Here is a 22,972-nt window from a genome sequence, read left to right as displayed (position 1 = left end):
GCCCAGGATTCACTTCCGGCGTGCGTACGCCTCCTCTTGCGCTCTCATGTTAATGGCGGGCGGTGGCTACTGAGCGGGTCGCAGATAACCGCTGCCCGCACGGGGGGAATAAAATCTCCCTCACCTCCCGATTTCTGCTCGCCACCAGAGTCAGAGGTCGCCAGCATGTCGGTGGTACCGCCCAATCGCTCGCAGACCGGCTGGCCCCGCGGGGTCAATCAGTTCGGCAACAAGTACATCCAGCAGACTAAGCCCCTCACCCTGGAGCGCACCATCAACCTGTAAGTGCGGCCCGGCCTTCGCGCGCAGCCTTGGCTCGCCCCGGTCAGTGCTGCTTTAGGCTCTTCTTCCGGCGCGCCCCCGGTCGGCGGGCCCCTCGCCCGTGAGCCTTGCTCATCCCCACAGGTCCCTGGCGCGTCTTCCAGTCCCAAGGGCTTAGAACCTCGCTGGGAAGGATTTTTCACTTCTGGCAGGGAGGCTTGTTCTCATCCGCTTATGGTCAGTTATTGGTAAAAGCAGAGTTTGCTTTAATTCCTTTCCTCACCTCTCCAGAGGTAACGAATTAAAAATGTGCTTTTCCCCCCTTCCGGTCCAGTGTTTATGCTTTGTTCGCACCTAGGCTTTCGAGATCTAGCTCGGACCTTTTAAGTGTCGTATGGTATTTCGGTGTGTGAATACACCGCATTTCTAGTCATCAGCTCAGAGCTAGCTCGCCTGCCCTACGCGTCCTCATGTCTTCTCTGCCATAGCATCCCAGACACCGAGGGCTCCAGCTTGGGAGTGTTGATGCCGTGTGTAGGTTTTCAGACCGTGAGAGAACCAGAGGTCCGCCCCCGAGAACCCGTTGTGGGCTGTGCTTTATTTTTGAGCACTTCAGAGTCCTCAGAAGCAGTCTCGCTGTAGTAGATCATTGGCGTTTATGATCTTGATCAAGAAATTGTCAGTGTGCTTTTTAAATAGTTATTGAGAGAGAGTGAGGCAGCGTGGTGCTGACAGTGGTCAGGCAGGTGGCCAGTTCGAGCTGATCAGGATTTATGTATAGGTACAAATTTTCAAAATACTTAGAGTGCAAGCATTTGCCAAGCCTGATGTTTATGGGGGAAACACTTTAAATGTTTCTCTGTTTTATAGTCAAATAAATGAATTTCCCCCCTCAAAAGCAAAAGCGAATTGGATTTAGATGGTTCTATCATTGTTTTATTTGGCTTGAGATGTAGATAGTAGAAATGTGAGGTTTATAGAATTTGGAATTAGTTGATAGCTGTGTGCATACGAACTATCTTTGCAACTGTTACATTCATGTACATACTAGTTAGTAATTTCGTTTCAGTTCCCTTATAAGAGTCCCATGAAGTTGAGAAGACAAGTTTTCTTTAGAGCCGGAAATCACAGCTTCTAGGTTGCTTTCAATGGTGATCAGAACTAGGATCCCACAGTTTTTCTGGATTTGCTTTGATTACCGGATCAGTTTGCATGAAGCCATTATGTAGAATTAACTTGGTGAGATGATGATGCTTTCAATGAGATGTTTTACTCTTCGCTCCATTAAAGTTGTGAGTTGATTTACAATACTTTTGTTCTGTATAAATGCTGTATTCAGAAATAATCATTGTGTCAACTTCAGTTCACCTGGGTGAGGCATTATATAGAAAACAAATCTCTCTTCCCCCAGTATATCTTCATTTAGGAAATACTGCATGAACACCTACTTTATAACAAGTCGTATGCATAGCACTGGGTATATGAACATGAGGAAAGTCATGGTGTTAGGAGTCTGGGGTGGTAGATTTTCATCTCACAGTTGAAGATTCAAACATTCCATCTTGATGGCATCTTACTGATGTGAGAGCTGGCTGTTGGACTAGGAGTATGTTATGGCTCTCCTTATTAGTTCTTTCTGACTCCAGTTGTGAGAACTAAGTGAACAGACTTGCCTGGCAGATAATGCTAGATTTCATTTCACTTACAAGCGTGAGGTACCTGTGAGGTAATTGCTGCTGCTACTGATGACTGTTAGATTCAGCCTTGGGTCTACTGGGGAAGGGTCTTTATTTTATTTTTAATATTTGCTTATTTGTTTTAAAGAGAGAGAGATTGATCTTCCATCCATTGGTTCACTCCTCAAATGGCTGCAATAACCAGGTCTGAGCCAGGAACTTCATTCTGTTCTCCGACATGGGTGGCAAAGGCCCAAGTACTTGGACCATCTTTCACTGGTTTCCCGGGCATATTAGCAGGAAGCTGGATAGGAAGTGGAGCAGGAATCACAAGTGGCAGCCTAACCTGTATCACAGTGCCCTCCACCTTGGAGTTCTCTTGAGTTGGCAACTTTGACTTATTTACCTTTCAAGAGGAGCTGAGTAGATTAGGTATGTGAGTAGACTAGGTATGTAGTGGTTGACTATTAATATCAAGGGCTTTTTTTTTTCTGTTTGAAAAGCAGAGTTACACAGAGAGAGGAGAGGCAGAGACAGAGAGGTCTTCCATCTGCTGGTTCACTCCCTAGATGGCCACCACGGTCAGAGCTGCACTGATCTAAAGCCAGGAGCCATAGAGCTTCCTCTGGGTCTCCCATGAGGGTACAAAGACAATGACCTGGGCCATCCTCTACTGCTTTCCCAGGCTACAGCAGAGAGCTAGAGCTAGATCAGAAGTGGAGCAGCTGGGACTCAAACCAGTGGCCACATGGGATACCGGCACTGGAGACAGCAGCCTTATCCACTGGCCCTATCCACTGATAGAGCTGGTCCCTATCAAGGGCTTTTAATAGAGAAGATAACCTTGCAAATAGGCAAGTGTGGCCCAGGTGTTATTACTCAAGTTCGCAATCAAAGGCTCATCATTAAGGGGTTATAAGTTGGTAAGTGTGCTGCAGTATAAATGTGGGATTTTTTGAAACTATCTTTAAGGAAGAATTTGATCTTTGCTAGGTAGGGTGCAAACCCTTCAACAGAATGAACCATATTTTGAATTGATAAAAGACATTCAGATTAGATGTGGTGGGTAGAAGATTTGGATGAGTAGAAGGGAAGAAAAAGGGTACTAAATAGAATAAAAGCAGGAGGCTAAAAGGGTTTCTTAGTAGGTTTAGAGAAAGAAAAGAGTATAGGAAAGTTGGTTTGAAAAGGGAAAGTTTGTGGCAGAAAAATCTTAGGCTGGTTTACTGGGAGAAATAAAATCAGTGGGAAACATCAGTGGAAAGTGGGGGCTCAGCTTATAGAAAAAAAGATTAGCTGTTAGCACCCATAAATAATAACACATGGCTAGGTTAGTAGTCAGAGGCACTCAAGGAGACATTAGTCAGTTTTTAATGTAGGTGTAGCATCTAGGATCCAAAGCCAGAGCACTGCTGATACCTAGATAACCACTTCTCTAAGAGTTTAAGGCCGTTAAGGATGGTGTTGTCTACGCTGAGTTCAGGTGTCGGGTACCAGTTTCATCAGGCATTGGGTTGGCCTTTAATAGTTTAGAGAGAGGAAGAAAGGATTCTAATCTCTGCTGTCTCAGTACTGTTCATGTTACTTTGGACACATCCTTATTTGAGTACATTAAATGCACTTTTGACCGTGGTTTCTTTGAATATGACTGGTGTCTTGTATGGTCTTCACTTCTTACGTTAGATGTTTGTCTTTGATCACAGTTATCCTCTTACCAATTATACTTTTGGTACAAAAGAGCCTCTCTATGAGAAGGACAGTTCTGTTGCAGCCAGATTTCAGCGCATGCGGGAAGAATTTGATAAAATTGGAATGAGGAGGACTGTAGAAGGGGTTCTGATTGTACACGAGCACCGGCTACCCCATGTGTTACTGCTACAACTGGGAACAACTTTCTTCAAATTGTAAGTGTTGTTGGAAGGTTGCTGTTTTATGCAGCTTTTGAATACAATTTTAGCCCTTGGTCATTTATTTCAACAAACATTGCTGTTAATAGAGTCTTTTGAAAGAGAAAATTATGAGTAATTTCTCTCCAGTGCAGTGCTCATTTATTTTTCCTAACTTAAAAGCTACTTGTTTCTGTGTATTGATGTTAATGATTGCGCTTGGTACAACTTACCCTTGGAATAGATTAATCTAAACTCAATTTCTAGATGTAATTGTAGCACTAGTAGAGCAGTTGATATTATCTTAGGATGAATGTGTTTCATTTTCTTAAAATGACGTATGATTTATAGATAACAGTTTAGTTTTACTATTTAAGCTCTTAAGTCTTTCAATAAACATTTGATCCACAGCTATTTCATTGGAGTATACCAAAAAGGAAGGTCTCAAAAATTCAGATTGAAATTCTTGAAAATTGTCCCATTCTTCAGACCTAAAGAATGTGATCCAGTACTCTCTAGGCATTTCTCCATCCCATTATCACCAGACAGTTCCAGAAGAGATTGGGATGAGCTGGTGCCAGCAGTTGCTTTCATGTTTATGCTATCTTATATATTTTGTTTAAAACTAAAGTTTGTGTACTGTTAGTATGGTGAATTAACATTACCAATTCAACTTTCAGGCATATTTTACCCTCTCCCTTTGACATTTGTTTTTGATGGTCTTACATGACACTGAAATTTGTGTTGTTTAGTTACCTGATAGAATTATTGTGTTCTTTCTGTTATCTCCAAATTGTATTAAGTTGAAAGCTGAAATTTTTAACCTTTATACAGACCTGGTGGTGAACTTAACCCAGGAGAAGATGAAGTTGAAGGACTAAAACGCTTAATGACAGAGGTATTTTTCTATTTAACCACTTCCACAGTTTTATGGTCTATCTGAATACCATATACTTAATAGATAATTTGACTTTTTATAGCTTGTGAAAAGAATAGAATTGAGTATTTTTCAATAAATGCAAATTAAATATGAGTGGTAATATAATGTTTATTTTCTGCAGATTGAATTTATAATTAGTTTATCTTAATATTTTTAAGATTAAAATGTTGATGTAGCAGTGATGGTTTAAAAAAAGCACATTTGATGTGCTAGATACAGTTCTAAGTGCTTTATGTACATACAATAACTCAGTCATCACAACAGCCTGGAAAGTAGGTTTGATTAATCCCATTTTACAGATAAGGAAACTGGGGCATGGACAGTTTTTCAGTAACCTCCTTGATGGTTATAAAGCTAGTGAGTCACAGAGCCAGAGATTTGAATGCAGGTGGTTTTGTTCCAAATTAGGCTTCTATGGAGTTTGACAAGAGAGTCTTGTTATATACCTGTTTGCATTTTTGCATGTATTGTTAAGACTTTGTCCAAATAAGTATCACTTTTAAAAAATCATTTTATTATCTGCTTCAGAAGATTTGGGGCCAAATGCATGGATGCTGGAAGCTTTGAGATTGTAGAAAACATGTAACCCCTCATCCATTACAAAACTAATCCATAACTTGATGCAAAAACCTTGGCAAACAAAAGAGAAACAAAACTAAAGTCACCTGTAATTCTGTTGATTTGTCTTATAAAATGCATTATAACTCAGCCGGTGCCGCGACTCAATAGGCTAATCCTCCACCTGCGGCGCCAGCGCATGAGGTTCTAGTACCAGTTGGGGTGCCGGATTCTGTCCCAGTTGCTCCTCTTCCAGTCCAGCTCTCTGCTGTGGCCCGGGAGTGCAGTGGAGGCTGGCCCAAGTCCTTGGGCCCTGCACCCGCATGGGAGACCAGGAGAAGCACCTGGCTCCTGCCTAGGATCAGCACGGTGTGCCGGCCGCAGCGGCCATTGGGGGGTGAACCAACGGAAAAAGGAAGACCTTTCTCTCTGTCTCTCTCTCTCTCTCTCTCTCACTGTCCACTCTGCCTGTCAAAAAAAAAAAAAAAAAAATGCATTGTAACTCTTAAATACTATGCTGTGCTTGGACTTCATTTGTGTAGTTTAGATTGAACCTAGTTACCTCCACTTTTTTCTTTTCAAAATCTCACCAAAAAGGCAATAAAGGGAGTATTTTTTAAAAGATACAATTGGGAGTGCTGGTATTGTGCCTTTCAAGTCCTGGCTGTTCCACTTCTGATCCAGCTCCCTGTTAAGGGCCTGGGAATAGCAGCAGAAGATGGCCTACACACTTGGCCCTTGCACCCATGTGGGAGACCTGAATGAAATTCCAGACTCCTGGCTTTGTCCTGGCCCAGACCATGCCATTATGGCCATCTGGGTCTTGAACCAGCGGATGGAGGACCCTCCCTCCCAACTCTGACTTTCAAATAAATAAATTTTTAAAGAGAAAAAAAAAAAAAGATATAAATTGGAATGAGGGAGGGAAAAATTTTAAAATAGCAAGATAAATATTGGGGGAATCTCGAAAGCAGATGAGTAAATCATAAGTGATTTAGCAGAAACCTTAGTCCAGAATGCAGCCCTGTGGGCACCAGGAAGGCTGAGGATTGAAGGAACTAGAAGCCCAGGGAAGTAGAGCATGTGTGGCTGAAAACTGGATTGTTTGGAGTCTATATTTATACACCTAGGGTGCATGTCCTCTTCTGTATAGTAAGGCAGACTGACTAGTATTGATTTGTGTAGCAATTAAATCACAAAACAGCCAGCAGTAAAAAGATTTTAGAGGATGGGAAGAGTAAATGTATGTTTCCATCCGAAAACTTGGCTGTAGACTGACAGAGTATCAGCAGTTAGGGTTACATACCCCAGGCAGAAGGTTGGAGGTTTTTGTTGGAAGAGAAAGTGACCAGTCCAGGAAAAATTCCAGATGAAGTTATTTGAGAATGTCTTCCTATAGAAGTAGCAAAGTCCTGTCACTCATGCACACAGAGGTGACCATTAAGCATCTTATTGCTTTCTCTTAAGTAGGGAGTGGATAACCAAGTATAACTGGGCTTTTGGACAAAGTTTAACAAGAAGTCAAAAAAACTAAATAATTTGATAAAACGGAGAATTCCACAGTTGACCAAAGTATGGATAATCCTTGACGTGAGAAGTTATTAAATCTGTGAAACAAAGAATTTTTAGCCAACAACCAAAGTAACTCATGAGTATTAAAAAAAAAAAAAAAAGCTTGTGGAAATGAATTCAATAGAGGATTAAAAATTTCAGGGCCAGCATTGTGGCAGAGCACGAGACCCACCCCTTGGCCTTGTGTGCTGGTTTCAAATCCCTGCTACTCTGCTTTGGATCCAGTTTCCTGCTAATGTGCTTGGGAAGACAGTGTGAAAGGACCATAATACCTGGTCCCCTGTTCCCTTGTGGGAGACCAGGATGGAGTTTGGTCTTGCCCAACACTGGCTGTTGTAGCCATTTGGACAACAAGGTAGCTCTCCCTCTGCCTCTTTCACTCTGCTTTTCAAACGAATAAATTGTTTCTAAAAAGGGTAGGATTTTATTCTACCAGAAAAGTACAATGAAAAAGATAAAATTAATGGAGCATTCTAGAAGGATCAGTATAAACTCTAGATGAGCAGAGGAAAAGGAGTAATTAGCAAAGCTTAATGTAACAACATTCCCAGAAGCCAAAGGCTTTTTTTTTTTTTTTTTTTTTGAAATTGAAAAGACTGACTGGCCTGCCCTTTTTTTAAAATTTTTTTTAAAATTTTGACAGGCAGAGTTAGACAGTGAGACAGACAGACAGAAAGGTCTTCCTTCCGTTGGTTCACGCCCCAGATGGCTGCTATGGCTGGCGCACAACACCGGTCCGAAGCTGGGAGCCGGGTGCTTCCTCTTGGTCTCCCATGCAGGTGCAGGGGCCCAAGCACTTGGGCCGACCTCCACTGCCTTCCCAGGTCACAGCAGAGAGCTGGACTGGAAGAGGAGCAACCGGGACCAGAATCCAGCGCCCATATGGGATGTCGGCGCCGCAGGCGGAGGACTAACCAAGTGAGCCATGGCGCTGGCCCCTGGCCTGCCCTTTATAATAGATCTTTAAAGATCCATATGAGGGCATATCATCAGGAAATATTAGATCAGTGGGGATAAAGGGAGGATCCTTAAAGCTTCCAAAGTGGGAGGGGGTGCTGGCAGGAAGACAAGTTAAATAGGAGCATCCAAGTCAGAAATACAGTGTCAGACTGCCTGGAAGTAACTGGCAGCTGGAAGTCTGTGGAGCATGCCTTCGTAATTCTAATGGAATATGATTTTCATAATAGTCCTTTTTTTTTTTTTTTTTTTTTTTTTTGACAGGCAGAGTGGACAGTGAGAGAGAGAGACAGAGAGAAAGGTCTTCCTTTGCCGTTGGTTCACCCTCCAATGGCCGCCGCGGCTGGCGCGCTGCGGCCGGCGCACCGCGCTGATCCGAAGGCAGGAGCCAGGTGCTTCTCCTGGTCTCCCATGCGGGTGCAGGGCCCAAGCACTTGAGCCATCCTCCACTGCACTCCCGGGCCACAGCAGAGAGCTGGCCTGGAAGAGGGGCAACCGGGACAGAATCCAGTGCCCCGACGGGGACTAGAACCCGGTGTGCTGGCGCCGCAAGGCGGAGGATTAGCCTAGTGAGCCACGGCGCCGGCCCATAATAGTCTTTTCTATCTAACTAAACTATAAATCTGTGATTAAGGTTATTTCCAAGCATCGTGTTCCCAAATCTGTATATATTAAATGCATGAAGTTGTATTCCTTAAACAAAATAAAAAAGTTAATTTTCAGATGCAAAGTTTGAAAAATTGTAATATATTTGGGACCTTTACTCAGGAAGCTAGTAGAATATTTACCACCAAAGTGAAGGAATAAACTAATAAAAAAAATAAAAGGGTTCAGAATTTTAGAGAGGAAATGGTTCCCCCATCATGGTGTAGCAGGTAAAGCCACTGCCTGTGCTGGCGTCCTGGATGGGCGCCAGTTTGAGTCCCTGCTGCTCCACTTCCAATCCAGTTCCTTGCTAATGAGCCTGGAAAAGCAAGTACTTGGGCTCCTGCCATCCAAGTGGGAGACCCAAAAGAAGCTCCTGGCTTCAGCCTGCCCAGCCCCAGATGTTATGGCCATTTGTGGAGTGAACCAGTGGATGGAAGATCTCTCTCCTCTGTGTATCTGCTTCTCTCCCTGTAACTCTGCCTTTCAAATAAATAAATAAATAAATCTTTAAAAAATGTTAGAGATTCCTAACAATGTCGGAAAGAGACCAAGGGAAGTCCTAGGAGTCCAGCCGTGAAGCAGGATTGAGAGCATGTAGTAGATTGGAGCAGGACAGTGGAAAAATTTTTTAGGAAAAAAATGAAATTGATGAATTGGTGTTTGAATTGGGAAGTATACGCTTTTGGAGAATGTAGAACTGAATTTAGTGATAGTAAATGAAATGAAGCAGTCATGAACTCTATAAAGAAATGGATAGTTGTGCAAATACAGAAATGTAATTATAGTTTACTAATCACTGTTGTAACTGATTTACCTAGCAACCTTATCTCAAATACTGAATGACTTAATCAAATATAGATAATGGGAGGATGGCAGAAGAAAAAGTTTTAGTACTTAAATTCTCATCCACAGAGAGCAGTAATGGGAGTTTTTAGACTTTTAAAAATGAAAAGCAATCAAGAAATGATCATAAAAGAATATTTTAAAAATGTAACTTTACATTGACAGGTGACCTCAGGCAGGTGATCAATGTTAAGATTAGTGGTAAGTCACTTTGATGGCAGGTACTCTTGATAGGGTGTGATGAGACTGGCACTTCACACCTGTGGTCTACCACCCCAAATCCATAACCTCAATGAAATTGAGGGACATTCTACAGCAAATCTGCCCGTAGTCCTCAGAACTGTCAAGATAGTAAAAATAAGGCAAGTCTGAGAAACACAGTGTAGGGGAGCCTCAGGAGAAATAATGACTCAACCTAAGGTAGTACTTACTGAGACCCAGGGACTGAGAAAAAGGACAAAAGGATGTCTGAGTCAAGCACGAGCTTCAGTTATAGTTCTGCGTCTGTGTAGGACATGTGTCTGTGTCTGTGATGTGCCGTGCCAGTAAGGGGGTCAGCAGTCAGGGAAGCTGGCTGCAGTGTGTGGAAGGAATGTCTCTGTATCATCTTGTTTCTGTAAATCCAAAACTATTCTAAAATAAATGGTTTGTTTAAAACCAAAAAGAATAGTTTTAAAAGTAGAGGCAAATATCAAGGGGAAAACCAGGAGTTTTGAACATTGTAGTCAGTGGGAATGGGCAGGTGAAGTGAGACAGGAGCTGCTCTTTTCATTGTGATCCTTGAACCATTTTTGATCAGTGTAAATGGGTAGAGTTTAACTTTAATTAAAATAAGTTTAATGTTATGCTGCTATACAAACTTATAAAAAATTAAAATTTTCAGGTTTTTTTTTTTTTTTTTTTTTGACAGGTAGAGTTATAGACAGTGAGAGAGAGAGGCAGGTCTTCTTTCCGTTGGTTCACTCCCCAAATGGCCGCCATGGCTGGTGCTGTGCTGGTCCAAAGCCAGGAGCCAGGTGCTTCTTCCTGGTTTCCTATGTGGGTGCGGGGGGCCGAAGCACTGGGGCCATCCTCCACTGCCCTCCTGGGCCACAGCAGAGAGCTGGACTGGGAGAGGAACAGCCGGGACTAGAACCTGGTGCCCATATGGGATGCCAGTGCCGCAGGTGGAGGATTAACCAAGTGAGCCACGGCGCCGGCCCCCAAAATTTTTAGTTTTAAACATTTTTATAACAAGTAAGTGATTTTCAATGCTATAGTTGATTCTAGGAAAACTGTTAGATGCTATTGGCTGATGTAGGTAGTTTTATGCATAGTCAGAGCCCAGCAACAGGGTTGTTGGTTCTATGTAGTTATGTTGATACCAGATTACCAATTTTGAAAGAGTAGTGTATGTCTTATATAGGGCAACATAGATAATAATAAACAGTATAATACAGAGAGGAAGTAATATTAGCTGTGTGTCTGTATTAGGTGTGCTGCCAAAAATATTCTCTTCAACAGAGAGCTGTGTGTTTATCTGTAAATTGGCTATACTGTTTCTTTTTTGACAGATACTAGGCCGCCAAGATGGAGTTCTGCAAGACTGGGTCATTGATGACTGCATTGGTAACTGGTGGAGACCAAATTTTGAACCTCCTCAGGTCAGTGTTCAGTTATATTTGCTAAGCATTTGGGGAAGTAGAAAGCTGATTTAATTCTAGCCATTTAAAAAAATTATCAAAGTAAATTGGCTTGAAATTTCCTATTCTCCCTCCCTTAATTTAGAAAAAAAATTACAATTCAGTATTTTTTCTTCCAAAGGAAACGTTTCAAAAATATGTAAGTAGAGATTATAGTGTTAAAAGTGAGTTCCGTTACATGTCATCTGCCTTCTTTTGTTTTTTAAGATTTATTTTATTTATTTGAAAGTCAGAGTGACACAGAGAGAGAAGGATAGGTAGAGAGAGAGGTCTTCTATCCGCTGGTTTTTTATTTTTTATTTTTTTAATTTTTAAAGCATTAAAATTTTTATTTTTTAAAAACAGCTATTGTACATATTATGGAGTACAGTGTGACATTTCATTACATGTATGTGGTGTGTATTGATCAAATCTGGGTAATCAACATTTCCTCCAGTTCATCATAACTTTTTGTTTAGAGCAATTTTGTGAATTTAATTAATTTATTTATTTGAAAGGCAGAACATGAGAGAGAGGGAGAGAGAGAGCAAGAGAGATCTTCTGTCTGCTGGTTCACTTCCTAAATGGTTTCAACAGCCAGGCTGGGCCAGGCTAAAGTCAGAACTCAGAAACTCTATCTGGAACTCTCACGTGGGTGGCAGGGACTCAAGTATTTGGATCGTCATCTCATCATCTGCTGCCTTCCCAGGCACATCAGCAGAAGCTGGATTGGAAACGAAGGAGCTGGGACTTGAACTGGCCCTCTGATACAGGGTGCCCACATCAGAAGCAGTGGTTTAACTTGCTGAGTTGCAGTGTTGGCCCCTAGAGCAATTTTGTATTTGTCTGCATTAGGATAGTCTGTCTGTCTGACTCTCCCTCTCTCTTTTTTAATTTATTTGAAAGCATTGCAGAGAGAGAGAGACAGAGATCTTCCATCTGCTGATTCACTCCTCAAATGGCCGCAACGGCTGGAGCTGTGCTGATATGAAGCCAGGAGCCAGAAACTCCAACCAGTCTCCCACGTGGGTGCAGGGGTTCAAGACTTGGGCCATCCTCTGCTGCTTTCGCAGGCGCATCTGCAGGGAGCTGGATCAGAACTGGAGTGGCCAGGACTCGAACTGGCACCCGTGGGATGCTGGCACTGCACAGTGTTGTAACCCACTGCACCATCATGCTGGCCCCTAAGATAGTCTCTTAAGTCTCTTACATGTACAGGTTGGCTAGCTATCTCTCTTTTCTCCTTGTAATTTAAAGTCTTCCTTGCTGATAGCATACCCTGTTGCCATTGAACATGTAGCTCTTTGGCCTGTAAGTTCTGTAAATTGATAGTTAAATTGAGCTTGGATTCAGGCTCATTTATGTGGGGATGATGGGGCAGGGTAAGCATGACTTGTCAGTGGTATTTATTGCTGCATAACAAATTACAGGTTGTGCATCCTTACCCCCAAATTCAAAATACTCCAAATTCCATATTCTCAAAACGCTTCAGATTTTGTGAGCATTTGGAATTTGAGATTTTGGATTAGGAATGCTTAACTCGTGAAGTCTATTCAAGTATTCCAGATGCCAAAACACTCTGAAATCTGAAAACCCTTTGGTCCCAAGCATTTTGGATAAGGGATCCTCAATCTGTGCTTCAAAATGTAGCCATCTAAACCAGGAGACATTTATAATCCCTTGGCTTCTCAGGGTCAGGCATCTGGGAGCGGCTTAGCAGGTTGAATATTGGCTCAGAGGACAGGATAACAGCTGGGGTGGTATCATCAGTCTGAACCGGGGCTAACAGATCGACCCTAAGCTCACATGCATGTTGATTAGCAGACCTCTCAGTTCTTTCCGGGCTGGTGGACCGAAGCCTTCATATTTTGTTGGCCGTTGACCTGAGGCCTCCCTTGGTTCTTTTACTTGAGAGCATCTTCAAAGGACACAGTCAGTCAGGTAGCGGGCTTCCTCCAGAGCATGTGATTCAAGAGATAGAAAACGAGGGTGCCCAAGTAAGAAGCTACAGTCTTCCAATCTCATCTTGGCAGTGGTATCTCATCACTCCCGTATGCAGCTGGACACACCCTATTTGGTTACTCTGAGGTGTACAATTTGTATAGGAAAGGATAGATGCTTTGCCCCCTTTAGTCACCAGCTTTCAGAAGAATGAGTCAATTCCTTAGTGTCCTCTAAAGACTAGACTTTATTCAAAAGAGAGAATAACACAGAAGACTTGGGTACACAGTGTTTGGGAAGTGATTCTGGGAAGCCCCAAAGTATGGGGAAAAGGAGACCAGAAACACCCGAAGTCAAAGAGACAGAGTGTGTTATTGGGCTTTTTAGAGCTGTGAGGAACTGTGTGCCGTGCAGTTCAGAGTGCATCTCAGAAAGATGGAAGGCGGGGACTCTTGTCCCTCATTGTATAGGGGTTGCCTTAACTCCGCTGCATTTCATATTGAGTCTGAGCATGAGTTGAGAGGCCTTTCAGGCCTTGGAAAGGAGTGGAGGCTGAAAAGTCTAGAGCAGGACAGTTCAAACACAGCTGCCTTGGAATATGAGAAGGGAGGAGAAGGTACTGTGCTGCAGGGCTCAAACGGCATGCATCAGTGATCTTTACAGTGTCCGTGTGAATTCATGGAAGTTCATTGTAATGACTGATAATGTTACCAGTGCTCAAATTTTCCTTTTTTGGCTAATGAGTACAACTTTAAAATTGGATACTGAATTCTTTTGAAAAATCGAAAGCCCAATGACTTTCTTTGCATGACAAGATGTTGCAGGTGAAGCAGTTCTGTGTTCTTCCTCCTGACTCCTTCGGCCAGCAGAGGGATAGGAAAACACAGATGAAAGTGCTTACTACCTGAGAATTACCATCAGCATATGCTGTGTCATGGCTTTTAAGAAATATAGTTTTGGGGCCGGTGCTGTAGTGTATTGAGTAAAACTGCCGCAGTGCTGGCATCCCATAGGGCGCCGGTTTGAGACCTGGCTGCTCCACTTCTGATCCAGCTCTCTGCTGTGGCCTGGGAAAGCAGTGGAAGATGGCCCAAGTACGTAGGTTCCTGCACCCACATGGGAGACCTGGAAGAAGCTCCTGGCTTTGGATTGGCGAAGCTCTGGCTGTTGCAGACATCTGGGGAGTGAACCAGTGGATGAAAGATCTCTCTCTCTTTGCCTCTGCCACTCTGAAACTTTGCCTTTCAAATAAAATAAATAAATGAATAAATCTTTTAAACCAAAAAAAGTATAGCTTCATAGGGAATTAGTGAAGTTCCTGTGTCAAAGATACATAGAACAATTTTTCTACTCTTTTGGGTTTCTTCAGCATTATTTGATATAGTTGGAAAATGTTCAGCAATAATCCAGAAGTTTTCCAGGCTACTTCTCAAATTCCCTTATTCATCTTTCCTGCTGTGAAGGAAACCAACTTCCCTTCCTGGTTCAGGAAGTATCAGAACATCAGGGTTGTATGTTTATTTCCTAATCCTAGAGTATTAGTTAGATGCCAGTGGGAAAAGGCTACTATGTGATCTCCCTATCTCAATATTTTGTATCGTATAGTCAGCTTAGACTATAAGACCAGGAGAAAAGCTTTAAAAAGGAATGGGTGGAGGTTGGCACTGTGGTGTAGCGGGTAAAAGCTGCTGCCTGCAGTGCCAGCATCCTACATGGGTGCTGGTTCGAGTCCCGGCTGCTCTGGGACTCTCCGATCCAGCTCTCTGCTATGGCCTGGGAAAATAGTAGAATATGGCCCCAGTCCTTGGGCCCCTGTACCTGGGTGGGAGACCCAGAGGAAGATCCTGGCTCCTGGCTTCAGATCAGCTCAGCTCCGGCCATTGCAGCCAGTTGGGGAGTGAATCAGTGGATGGAAGACCCTCTCTCTGCCTCTCCTTCTCTCTCTGTAACTCTTTCAAGTAAATAAATAAATCTTAAAAAAAAAAGAATGGATAGGGGCTGGCACAGTGGTGCAATAGTTCTGTTGTGCCGGCATCCCATGTGGGCACTGGTTCTAGTCCAGGCTGCTCCTCTTCCAATCCAGCTCCGTGCTGTGGCCTGGGAAAGTAGTAGAAGATGGCCCAAGTCTTTGGGCCCCTGCGCTCACGTGCGAGACCCAGAAGAAGCTCCTGGCTTCTGATTGTCCCAGCTCTGGCTGTTGTGGCCATTTGGGGAGTGAACCAGCAGATGGAAGACCTCTCTCTCTGTCTCTCCCTCTATCTATAACTCTGCCTCTCAAATAAATAAATTCTTTATAGGTAGCCTCAAGAAGAAGAAAATTAGGGTGTTGCCACTCAGTTTTGATTTAGTCCTGGTTTGGGAACTCTCCCTGTGTGTGAACCATAGGTTTCCTTTAGCCTGTGCTATTCAGGCCACTTCTCATACTGCTACTAAGTGTACTGGAATTTTATGATAATGTAGGGGTTCCCAAAGCCTGAAACAATTATCTCAATTCTCTGTACCCTAGGGATGGTTCTGGTATATAATTATCCTAACTGGAATACTGGTTAGGTGCCAATGAGTAACAGTGGGAAATAATACAGGCTTTTATAATTAGATAAGGATTGACTAGATGCATTTGAATCTTGGCTTCCTACTTTGCTGAGGAATCTTCAGAAAGATGCTAGCCTCTTTTAATATCCCGCTCTCTCCTTATATCTATTTCTAGTACTTAAAAATTCTCTTGCCTTAAAATTTGCAGCTCTGAAAGGAAAATTAGATTCCTCAATTTATTATAGGGGGTATGTAGGAGAGGTTCTCATAACATACACATAGAATTTTTAAAAAAGCCTTATTTTAGATTTTTTTGTTCTCCTTGCCAAATTATTCATCCTTGGGTAGCAACTTCTCTAATTCTCTTCGTCTCTTTAAATTCTCTATAAAATATCTCCCCTGATTTCCAAGCAGTTTTGCTTTGCCTGCCTGGCAGAACTCCTCTTAGACTGCTCCTCTGGTGCTGTTAAAATACTTGGAGAGGAGAAGGGAAGCTTGTCGTAGGAAGGAGCAGAGAGCATCTTGTCAGCTACCTCACAGACTATATTTAAACTTATGGTGTGGTAAACATCCCCATCAGGATTGTGGAGTGTTTAACTTACTAATGATGTTTAAAAAATAAACAATGACGTACTAAAAACACTAATTAAAATAACATTTTATTGCGTTATAAACTTCACAGGCTATAATCCTGTGACTACTTTTTTTTTTAATGTGACAGAGAAACAGTTTCCAAACGCCTGCAGTAGCTGGGGCAGGGGCCAGGCTGAAGCCAGGAGCCGGGCACTTGACCTGCTTGACGTGTAGGAGGCAGGAACTCAATCATGTGCACCATCACGCTGCCTTCCTGCATGTGCAGGGCGCTGAGTTAAGGAGCCAGTGGGTGTGGGATGAACTTAAGCACTCTGATACAATATGGGATGTAGGTGTCTTACTGCTAGGCCTAATGCCTGCTGCCACCCCCAAATCCTGTCCCCTGCCATAATTATGTATTTTGCCTTGAATAATTAACTGGTTCACTACTTGTTATTTTACATGGCTTGAAAACATTTATGTTTAGTGCATCTGTTAGGTAGTAGGTCATGGTAATGGGAAGACTAGAAAGTTGTATACTCCTAGCAGTTTTGGGAAGTAAACAGAAAGCAAGCTGTGGAATATATGTTAAAATAAAATTATATTTGGGATATGAGGAACTTGGTCTCAGAAGGGTTGATGGTTGAGCTTCCAGTCTGAAATGGGAAAAGTTGATAATGAAAGGCATGGAGGTTTAAGGAATGGTGAGTCTTGAAAACTGATTATTCCCATTTGTTATTTTAGTATCCGTATATTCCTGCACATATTACAAAGCCTAAGGAACATAAGAAGTTGTTTCTGGTTCAACTTCAAGAGAAAGGTAGGTTGTGTTTGAAATTACTTGTAGACTAATTTCAAGGATAGTTCTGTGTTTTGAACCACATTCTTTGAATTTTTGGATTTATTATAAAAACTAAAAGGACATCCTATGTTTATACAGAATTGCTTGCCTTCTCTTAGCTGTGCCAGTCCTGGTATGGAGGGAGATTAAAATTTAATCATGGCCTAAAATACCATGTATTGGTATTTGTAAGACTTTTTCACATGTGAAATAAATTAGTGAAAAATTTAAGAAACTGATTTTTTTTCATGCCATGTTTAGGACTGTTGAGTGTTTTCACAGGTACTTATCCTGTTTCTTATAATTTTTTTTAAAGATTTATTTATTTGAAAGAGTCACACAGAGAGAGAAGGAGAGGCAGAAAGAGAGAGAGAGAGAGAGGTCTTCCATCTGTCAGTTCACTCCCCAGCTGGCCACAACAGCCAGAGCTGTGCCGATCTGAAGCCAGGAGCTTCTTCCGGATCACCCACATGGGTGCAGGGGCCCAAGGACTTGAACCTTCCTCTACTGCTCTCTCAGGCCATAGCAGAGAGCTGTATTGAAAGTAGAGCAGCCAGGACTCGAACCGGCACCCACATGGAATACCGGCACTGCAGGCGGCGGCTTAACCCACCATGCCAGAACGCCAGCCCCCTCTTATAGTTTTATTATGGAATTCAAAATATAAACCCAAGGCTGTTCTCTTCTCTCCTTTCTTCTAGGGCCAACACTTAGAAGGTGCTAGTGGTAATAACATGGATCAGTTAGCTAACTAGTCAGTTTCATATGTCACTAAGAACACTAGCTTTACAGACAACCAAAATATATTAATGAGAAGTGTATTTCTTTACAACTTTTTCTTAGATCAAACAATGATTAGCTTAAAATGAGACGGAGGTGGTGGTTGTATGAGAAATTGTAGAAAATAAACACTGTTTTGTTTGTTTTAGCCTTGTTTGCAGTCCCTAAAAATTACAAGCTGGTAGCTGCACCATTGTTTGAATTGTATGACAATGCACCAGGATATGGACCCATCATTTCTAGTCTCCCTCAGCTGTTGAGCAGGTATGGAAAGTTGAACATTTTGTGGTTCATCCATATAAGCTGTCAGAGTGAAAATATTTTGATCCACTTGAAAAGGGATAATTTGTGAATTTTGGTTCTTAAGGAAACTAAGACGAGCTAAGACTCTTGGGTCATGTGCAATGCATAGTTAAATGTAACTGATTTAGAAGTATCCTCAGCCTCTAAGCCATGGCTTGACATTCTGTTGTTTGTGTTACTGTTCTCCATCTGCTATTCTCTATAGTTAAGTTTGAAGTCTATTCAAAGAAGAGATGGTAACGTTAGTCACAGCAGTGCGTGAAATATGAAGGGAGTTGTCTTTATCAAAATGTGTAGAATTTTTTTTTTATATTTATTTATTTGAAAGGCAGAATTACAGAGATGCAGAGGCAGAGAGAGATCTTCCATCTGCTTTTTCATTTCCCAAATGGCCTCAACAGCTGGAGCTAGGCCAATCAGAAGCCAGGAGCCAGGAGCTTCTTCTGGGTCTCCCACACAGGTGCAGGGGCCCAAGCACATGGGCCATCTTCCACTGCTTTTCCAGGCCATAGCAGGGAGCTAGATCAGAATTAGAGTAGCCAGGTCTCGAACAGGTGCCCATATGGGATGCTGGCATTGCAAGTTGTGGCTTTACCCTCTATGCCATGCCACCAGCCCCTAGAACTGAATCTCTGTATAATTTGGGCCTAAATTGGGGTGTCTGGGATAGGTCTTGGATTTTTATATGGAATTTGAATTTTTAGGCAGATAGAATAATGAAAAAATACTTATTTAAAAAACTTTATATTTTGGGCTGGCGCCATGGCTCACTTGGCTAATCCTCCACCTTCGGCACCAGAATTCTAGTTCCGGTTGCTCCTCTTCCAGTCCAGCTCTCTGCTGTGGCCTGGGAAGGCAGTGGAGGATGGCCCAAGTGTTTAGGTGCCTGCACCCACATGGGAGACCAGGAAGAAGCACCTGGCTCCTGGCTTCAGATCGGCATAGCTCAGGCCATAGCGGCCATTTGGGGGGTGGACCAATGGAAGGAAGACCTTTCTCTCTGTCTCTCCCTCACTGACTGTAACTCTACCTGTCAAATAAATAAAAAATCTCTAAAAAAAAAAAGACTTTATATTTTATTTATTTGAAAGGCAGAGTTGGAGGGAGAGGAGAGAGAGAGAGAGATCTTCCATATGCTGGTTCACTTCCCAAATGGTTACAGTAGCTGGGATTGTGCCAGGCTGACCCAGGAGCCTAGATCCTCTTCTGGGTCTCCCACATGGATCCAGGGTTGCAAGCACTTGGGCCATCTCCTGCTGCTTTCTCAGGTGCATTAGCAGGGAGCAGGATTAGAAGTGGTGCATCTAGAACCTTAACTGGTGCCCATATGGGATGCTGGTGTTGCAGGTGGTAGGTTAACTTGTTCTGCCACAGTGTTTGCCCCAGAAACATTTTCTTAGAACATTGATTTGTATTCGTTGCCATCATTAGAGCCAACCGTGGGTAAGAATTGCAACCCAACACAGTGAGTAAGAATGTAATTTCTGGACTCAGTGTTTGAATTTGAATCCTACCTTAAATATTTGCTGGTACTGTGACCTTGGACAGACTTATACTTGTTTCTTTATCTGTAAGTGGAGATGGTAGTGAGTTCATAAGATTGTGAGTGAAATAATGTATATAAAGTACTTGGAACAGTGCCAGACATCTGCCAAGTACTTAATAAATGTTAGTTTAAAAGCCGTTCCAAGGGCTGGCACTGTGGTGTAGTGGGCTAAGCCTCTGTCTATAATGCCAGCATCCCATATGCTGGTTCTAGTCCCAGCTGCTCCTCTTCCCATCCAGCTCTTTGCTATGGCCTGGGAAAGCAGTAGAAAATGGCCCAAGTTGGCCGGCGCCGCGGCTCACTAGGCTAATCCTCCGCCTTGTGGTGCCGGCACACCAGGTTCTAGTCCCGATCGGGGCACCGATCCTGTCCCGGTTGCCCCTCTTCCAGGCCAGCTCTCTGCTGTGGTCAGGGAGGTGCAGTGGAGGATGGCCCAAGTCCTTGGGCCCTGCACCCCATGGGAGACCAGGATAAGCACCTGGCTCCTGCCATCGGATCAGCGCGGTGCGCCGGCCGCAGCGCGCCAGCCGCGGCGGCCATTGGAGGGTGAACCAACGGCAAAAGGAAGACCTTTCTCTCTGTCTCTCTCTCTCACTGTCCACTCTGCCTGTAAAAAAAAAAAAAAAAAGAAAATGGCCCAAGTCCTTGGGACCCTGCACCCGCATGGGAGACCCGGAGGAAACTCCAGGCTCCTGTCTTCAGATTGGCCCAGCTCGCGCCACTGCAGCCATTTGGGGAGTAAACCAGCAAATCAAAGACCTTTCTCTCTGTCTCGCCCTCTGTCTGTGGCTCTTTCAAATAAATAAGTAAAATCTTTAAAACAAATTCCACTAATGATTTTGACCTTCTGTGAAGACTTAGAGTATGAAATTGGTCTTCTTACTTTGTCACTAATCTTTTGCTCCTCTGCTTAGACCTCTTAGTAGGTTACAAGTAAAGTATGGTATGTGAAAATAGGTCATATTATTGGTTTATTCGAACATCTATTTGTCAGCTGTTGTGACTTTGTAGTAATCAGAATTGAATCTAAAAAATTTCTCCTGCCTTTTTTCTGAACTTATCAATGGATAATTACTTAAATTTGTGCTTTTAAAAAAAATTTATTATAATGTTCAGCAGCACTATTATTTACTGCAGTGGGTGAGACTGGTGAGAGAAACTTATTTGTTGGTGTAGAAAATGTCTACATGCCAAGGGAGGGTGGAAACATCCATTTTTCCTTATCTAAGGTGGAAACAATGTTAATACTGTTTTTTTAATAAACATTTTGTTCTTTTTAAAATTCAGGTTCAATTTTATATACAACTGAATTACGCGCAGTGGAAAAGTAAAAGAAGCCGTCTCTGTGAGCACAGCTGTACACGGTGTAGAAGAATAAATGTGGTAGAAGAGGTTTTTGGTTTTATCTTTTTCCCATTCCCTAAGTTGCCACTTAACTTTCTATTGTTTGAATAGTAAAGTTAATATGAAGAACTAGATAGTGGTGTAAACAAATGTGATAATGTTTATTTACTTTTGGTTCTACTCATTTTTCTTTTTTTTGTACAACATTAAAGCAAATGAACTTCTTTCTATTTGTATTTTTTTTTAATTTCTCATTAAACTTTAAAAAATGTTACAGGTGAGGATTGTTTTTTTTTTTCCCCTCTCTCCAGAGACTGGTGAATATTAAGACACAGCGGCAAATAAGTAGTTTCAGGCAGTTAAGTGTTATGGGACCCTTCCTCCATACCATTCTTGGATACAAGACCAAGTTGTACTCTTTGTGATGACAATCTGACTGTTACTTTTGGGAACTGAATTTGGATTGAGTTCAAGATCCAACTCTTATATAAATTTTACACTTTAATAAATTGTAGTACAGGGAATTCTCAGGTTTTTACCTTATGACAACATCTTAAAATCATGTAGGCCTTAGTTCACAGACTTTAAACATATGGGAGAGACTACTAATATTGGCTAGGTCAGCAAAGTCATGGGAATTGATATAAAAAATGACCCTCCTGTTGCTCATTTAGTTTTAAAATGGGGTATTCTTTATGCTGCTGGGTAATTCTTAGCAGTGTAATTCTCAGAACCGTGGTAACAGAAAAATGCCCTGTGTCTGTTGTGTTTAGGGACAGTGGGGAGGGTGGATTTTGTCAGCCTAAGAGAAGTATATCATATTTTAAAAACTTTTAAAACCCTGCCAAATTAGGATCAAATTTGGGAAAATATTAGAATTTTAGGGTAAAGGAGTTTGCTGTTTATATTACTACTTAACTGTCAGCTTATGTTGTATTACTGACTTCACTGTGGATGCAGTGTTTAAAAAAACTTAGCAAGCTGCGAAAACAGATTGATAGAGTTCAGTTTTTAGTAGATGAAAAAGAACTTTTATTAGTCCTTACATTTTTATGGTCTTGTTCACAGAGCTGTTCTCCTGAATGTTGGGTGATGTTACAGTATGTCCTATGAGGGTACTCAAAAAGTTTCGTGGAAAAATGAAATTAAAAGATGAGATTACTTTGCAATAAATTTTTGAGATCCATGCATAGTATTTTCATTTAATATACATGAACTTTTTGAAGACCCTTTGTATATTCTTCCATAATTATACTTGAGGAAATTAGGCCAAGAGTGGCTGAGCAATGATATTTATAAATATTCCAGGTTTATTTAGTTGGGGTCAGACCTTCACATGTGTAGTAGAAGTGACCACCAGTCTTCGTGACCAAAAATTGTCAGTGATTTTCTTTGAAAAAGCCCCCAGTCTTTTTCTTTCAAGGGCTAACAGTCCTACCCCTCTGGTTTACATATTTCTAATTTAGAGTAGTTTTACTGATTCCTGAATCCTTCAGTTAATCCTTCAGATGGAGAAGGTTGAGATGGGGGCCAATTGACCAGCCCACCCTCCTTGATTGCTCCTGCTACCCCAGGGAGAAGCTACAGCAATCACCTTTTAGATGTTAACTCTTGGAACCTGGCAAGGGTGGAGAGACAAGGACTTTTTTTTGGTGTGATTTATAAAGTGTTGTCAGTAAGGAGTGTGTGAGTCATCTTATTTAAGGCCACACATGTCCTTTGTAACTTAAGCTTTGACCTAGAAATTCTTTCATGGTCACTTCTTCCCAATATAAGTCGTGAGTCATTCATCCATACATGGGGCCTAGGTGAGAAGAATCTTTTGAGGCTGACCGAACCTTAAATCTAATTTTGGGATGTAAGAAATCTCTTTGAATGCGGTATGTGAAATTAATAAAATTTTAAAACTCTCTGTCTTGTCAGTTACAAGTGGATCCTAATACTGTGTTTTACATTTCTTGATGGAAATAGAACTAGGGGGGTTCAAAACAGCTGTGTTCTTACATCATTAGAAGAGAGAACAAGGGCCGTGTTTCACACTAAGCTCTTGATGGTAAATTCTTGTCACACTTCAAGAGCTAACAGTCTTAAGTTGTGCATTCCAGTTATG

At 42.1% G+C, this 22,972-nt stretch overlaps 1 protein-coding gene across 1 annotated transcript; it reads left to right on the top strand.

Moving 5' to 3' along the window:
- Positions 1–13: 13 nt before the first annotated feature.
- NUDT21 (nudix hydrolase 21) lies at positions 14–21,136 on the top strand. The gene is made up of 7 exons (XM_062175875.1): positions 14–281; positions 3,641–3,841; positions 4,658–4,721; positions 10,895–10,984; positions 16,793–16,868; positions 17,819–17,933; positions 20,806–21,136. The coding sequence occupies exons 1-7, from the start codon at positions 166–168 to the stop codon at positions 20,825–20,827; spliced, it is 684 nt and encodes a 227-aa protein (XP_062031859.1). The 5' UTR covers positions 14–165; the 3' UTR covers positions 20,828–21,136.
- The last annotated feature ends 1,836 nt before the right edge of the window (positions 21,137–22,972 follow it).

The sequence above is a fragment of the Lepus europaeus genome, chromosome 19 (assembly GCF_033115175.1).
Source record: "Lepus europaeus isolate LE1 chromosome 19, mLepTim1.pri, whole genome shotgun sequence".
In the NCBI taxonomy this organism is placed as follows: Eukaryota; Metazoa; Chordata; class Mammalia; order Lagomorpha; family Leporidae; genus Lepus; species Lepus europaeus.
The sequence above is the reverse complement of the archived record's forward strand: the minus strand, read 5'-3'. Positions and strand labels throughout refer to the sequence as shown.

Excerpts from the sequence above, each read along its gene's own strand:
- NUDT21 (XM_062175875.1), top strand. The coding sequence starts at position 166 with ATGTCGGTGGTACCGCCCAATCGCTCGCAGACCGGCTGGCCCCGCGGG. Across the intron at positions 10,985-16,792 it reads CAAATTTTGAACCTCCTCAG|TATCCGTATATTCCTGCACA; the intron begins GTCAGTGTTCAG and ends TTGTTATTTTAG. Across the intron at positions 17,934-20,805 it reads CTCCCTCAGCTGTTGAGCAG|GTTCAATTTTATATACAACT; the intron begins GTATGGAAAGTT and ends TTTAAAATTCAG.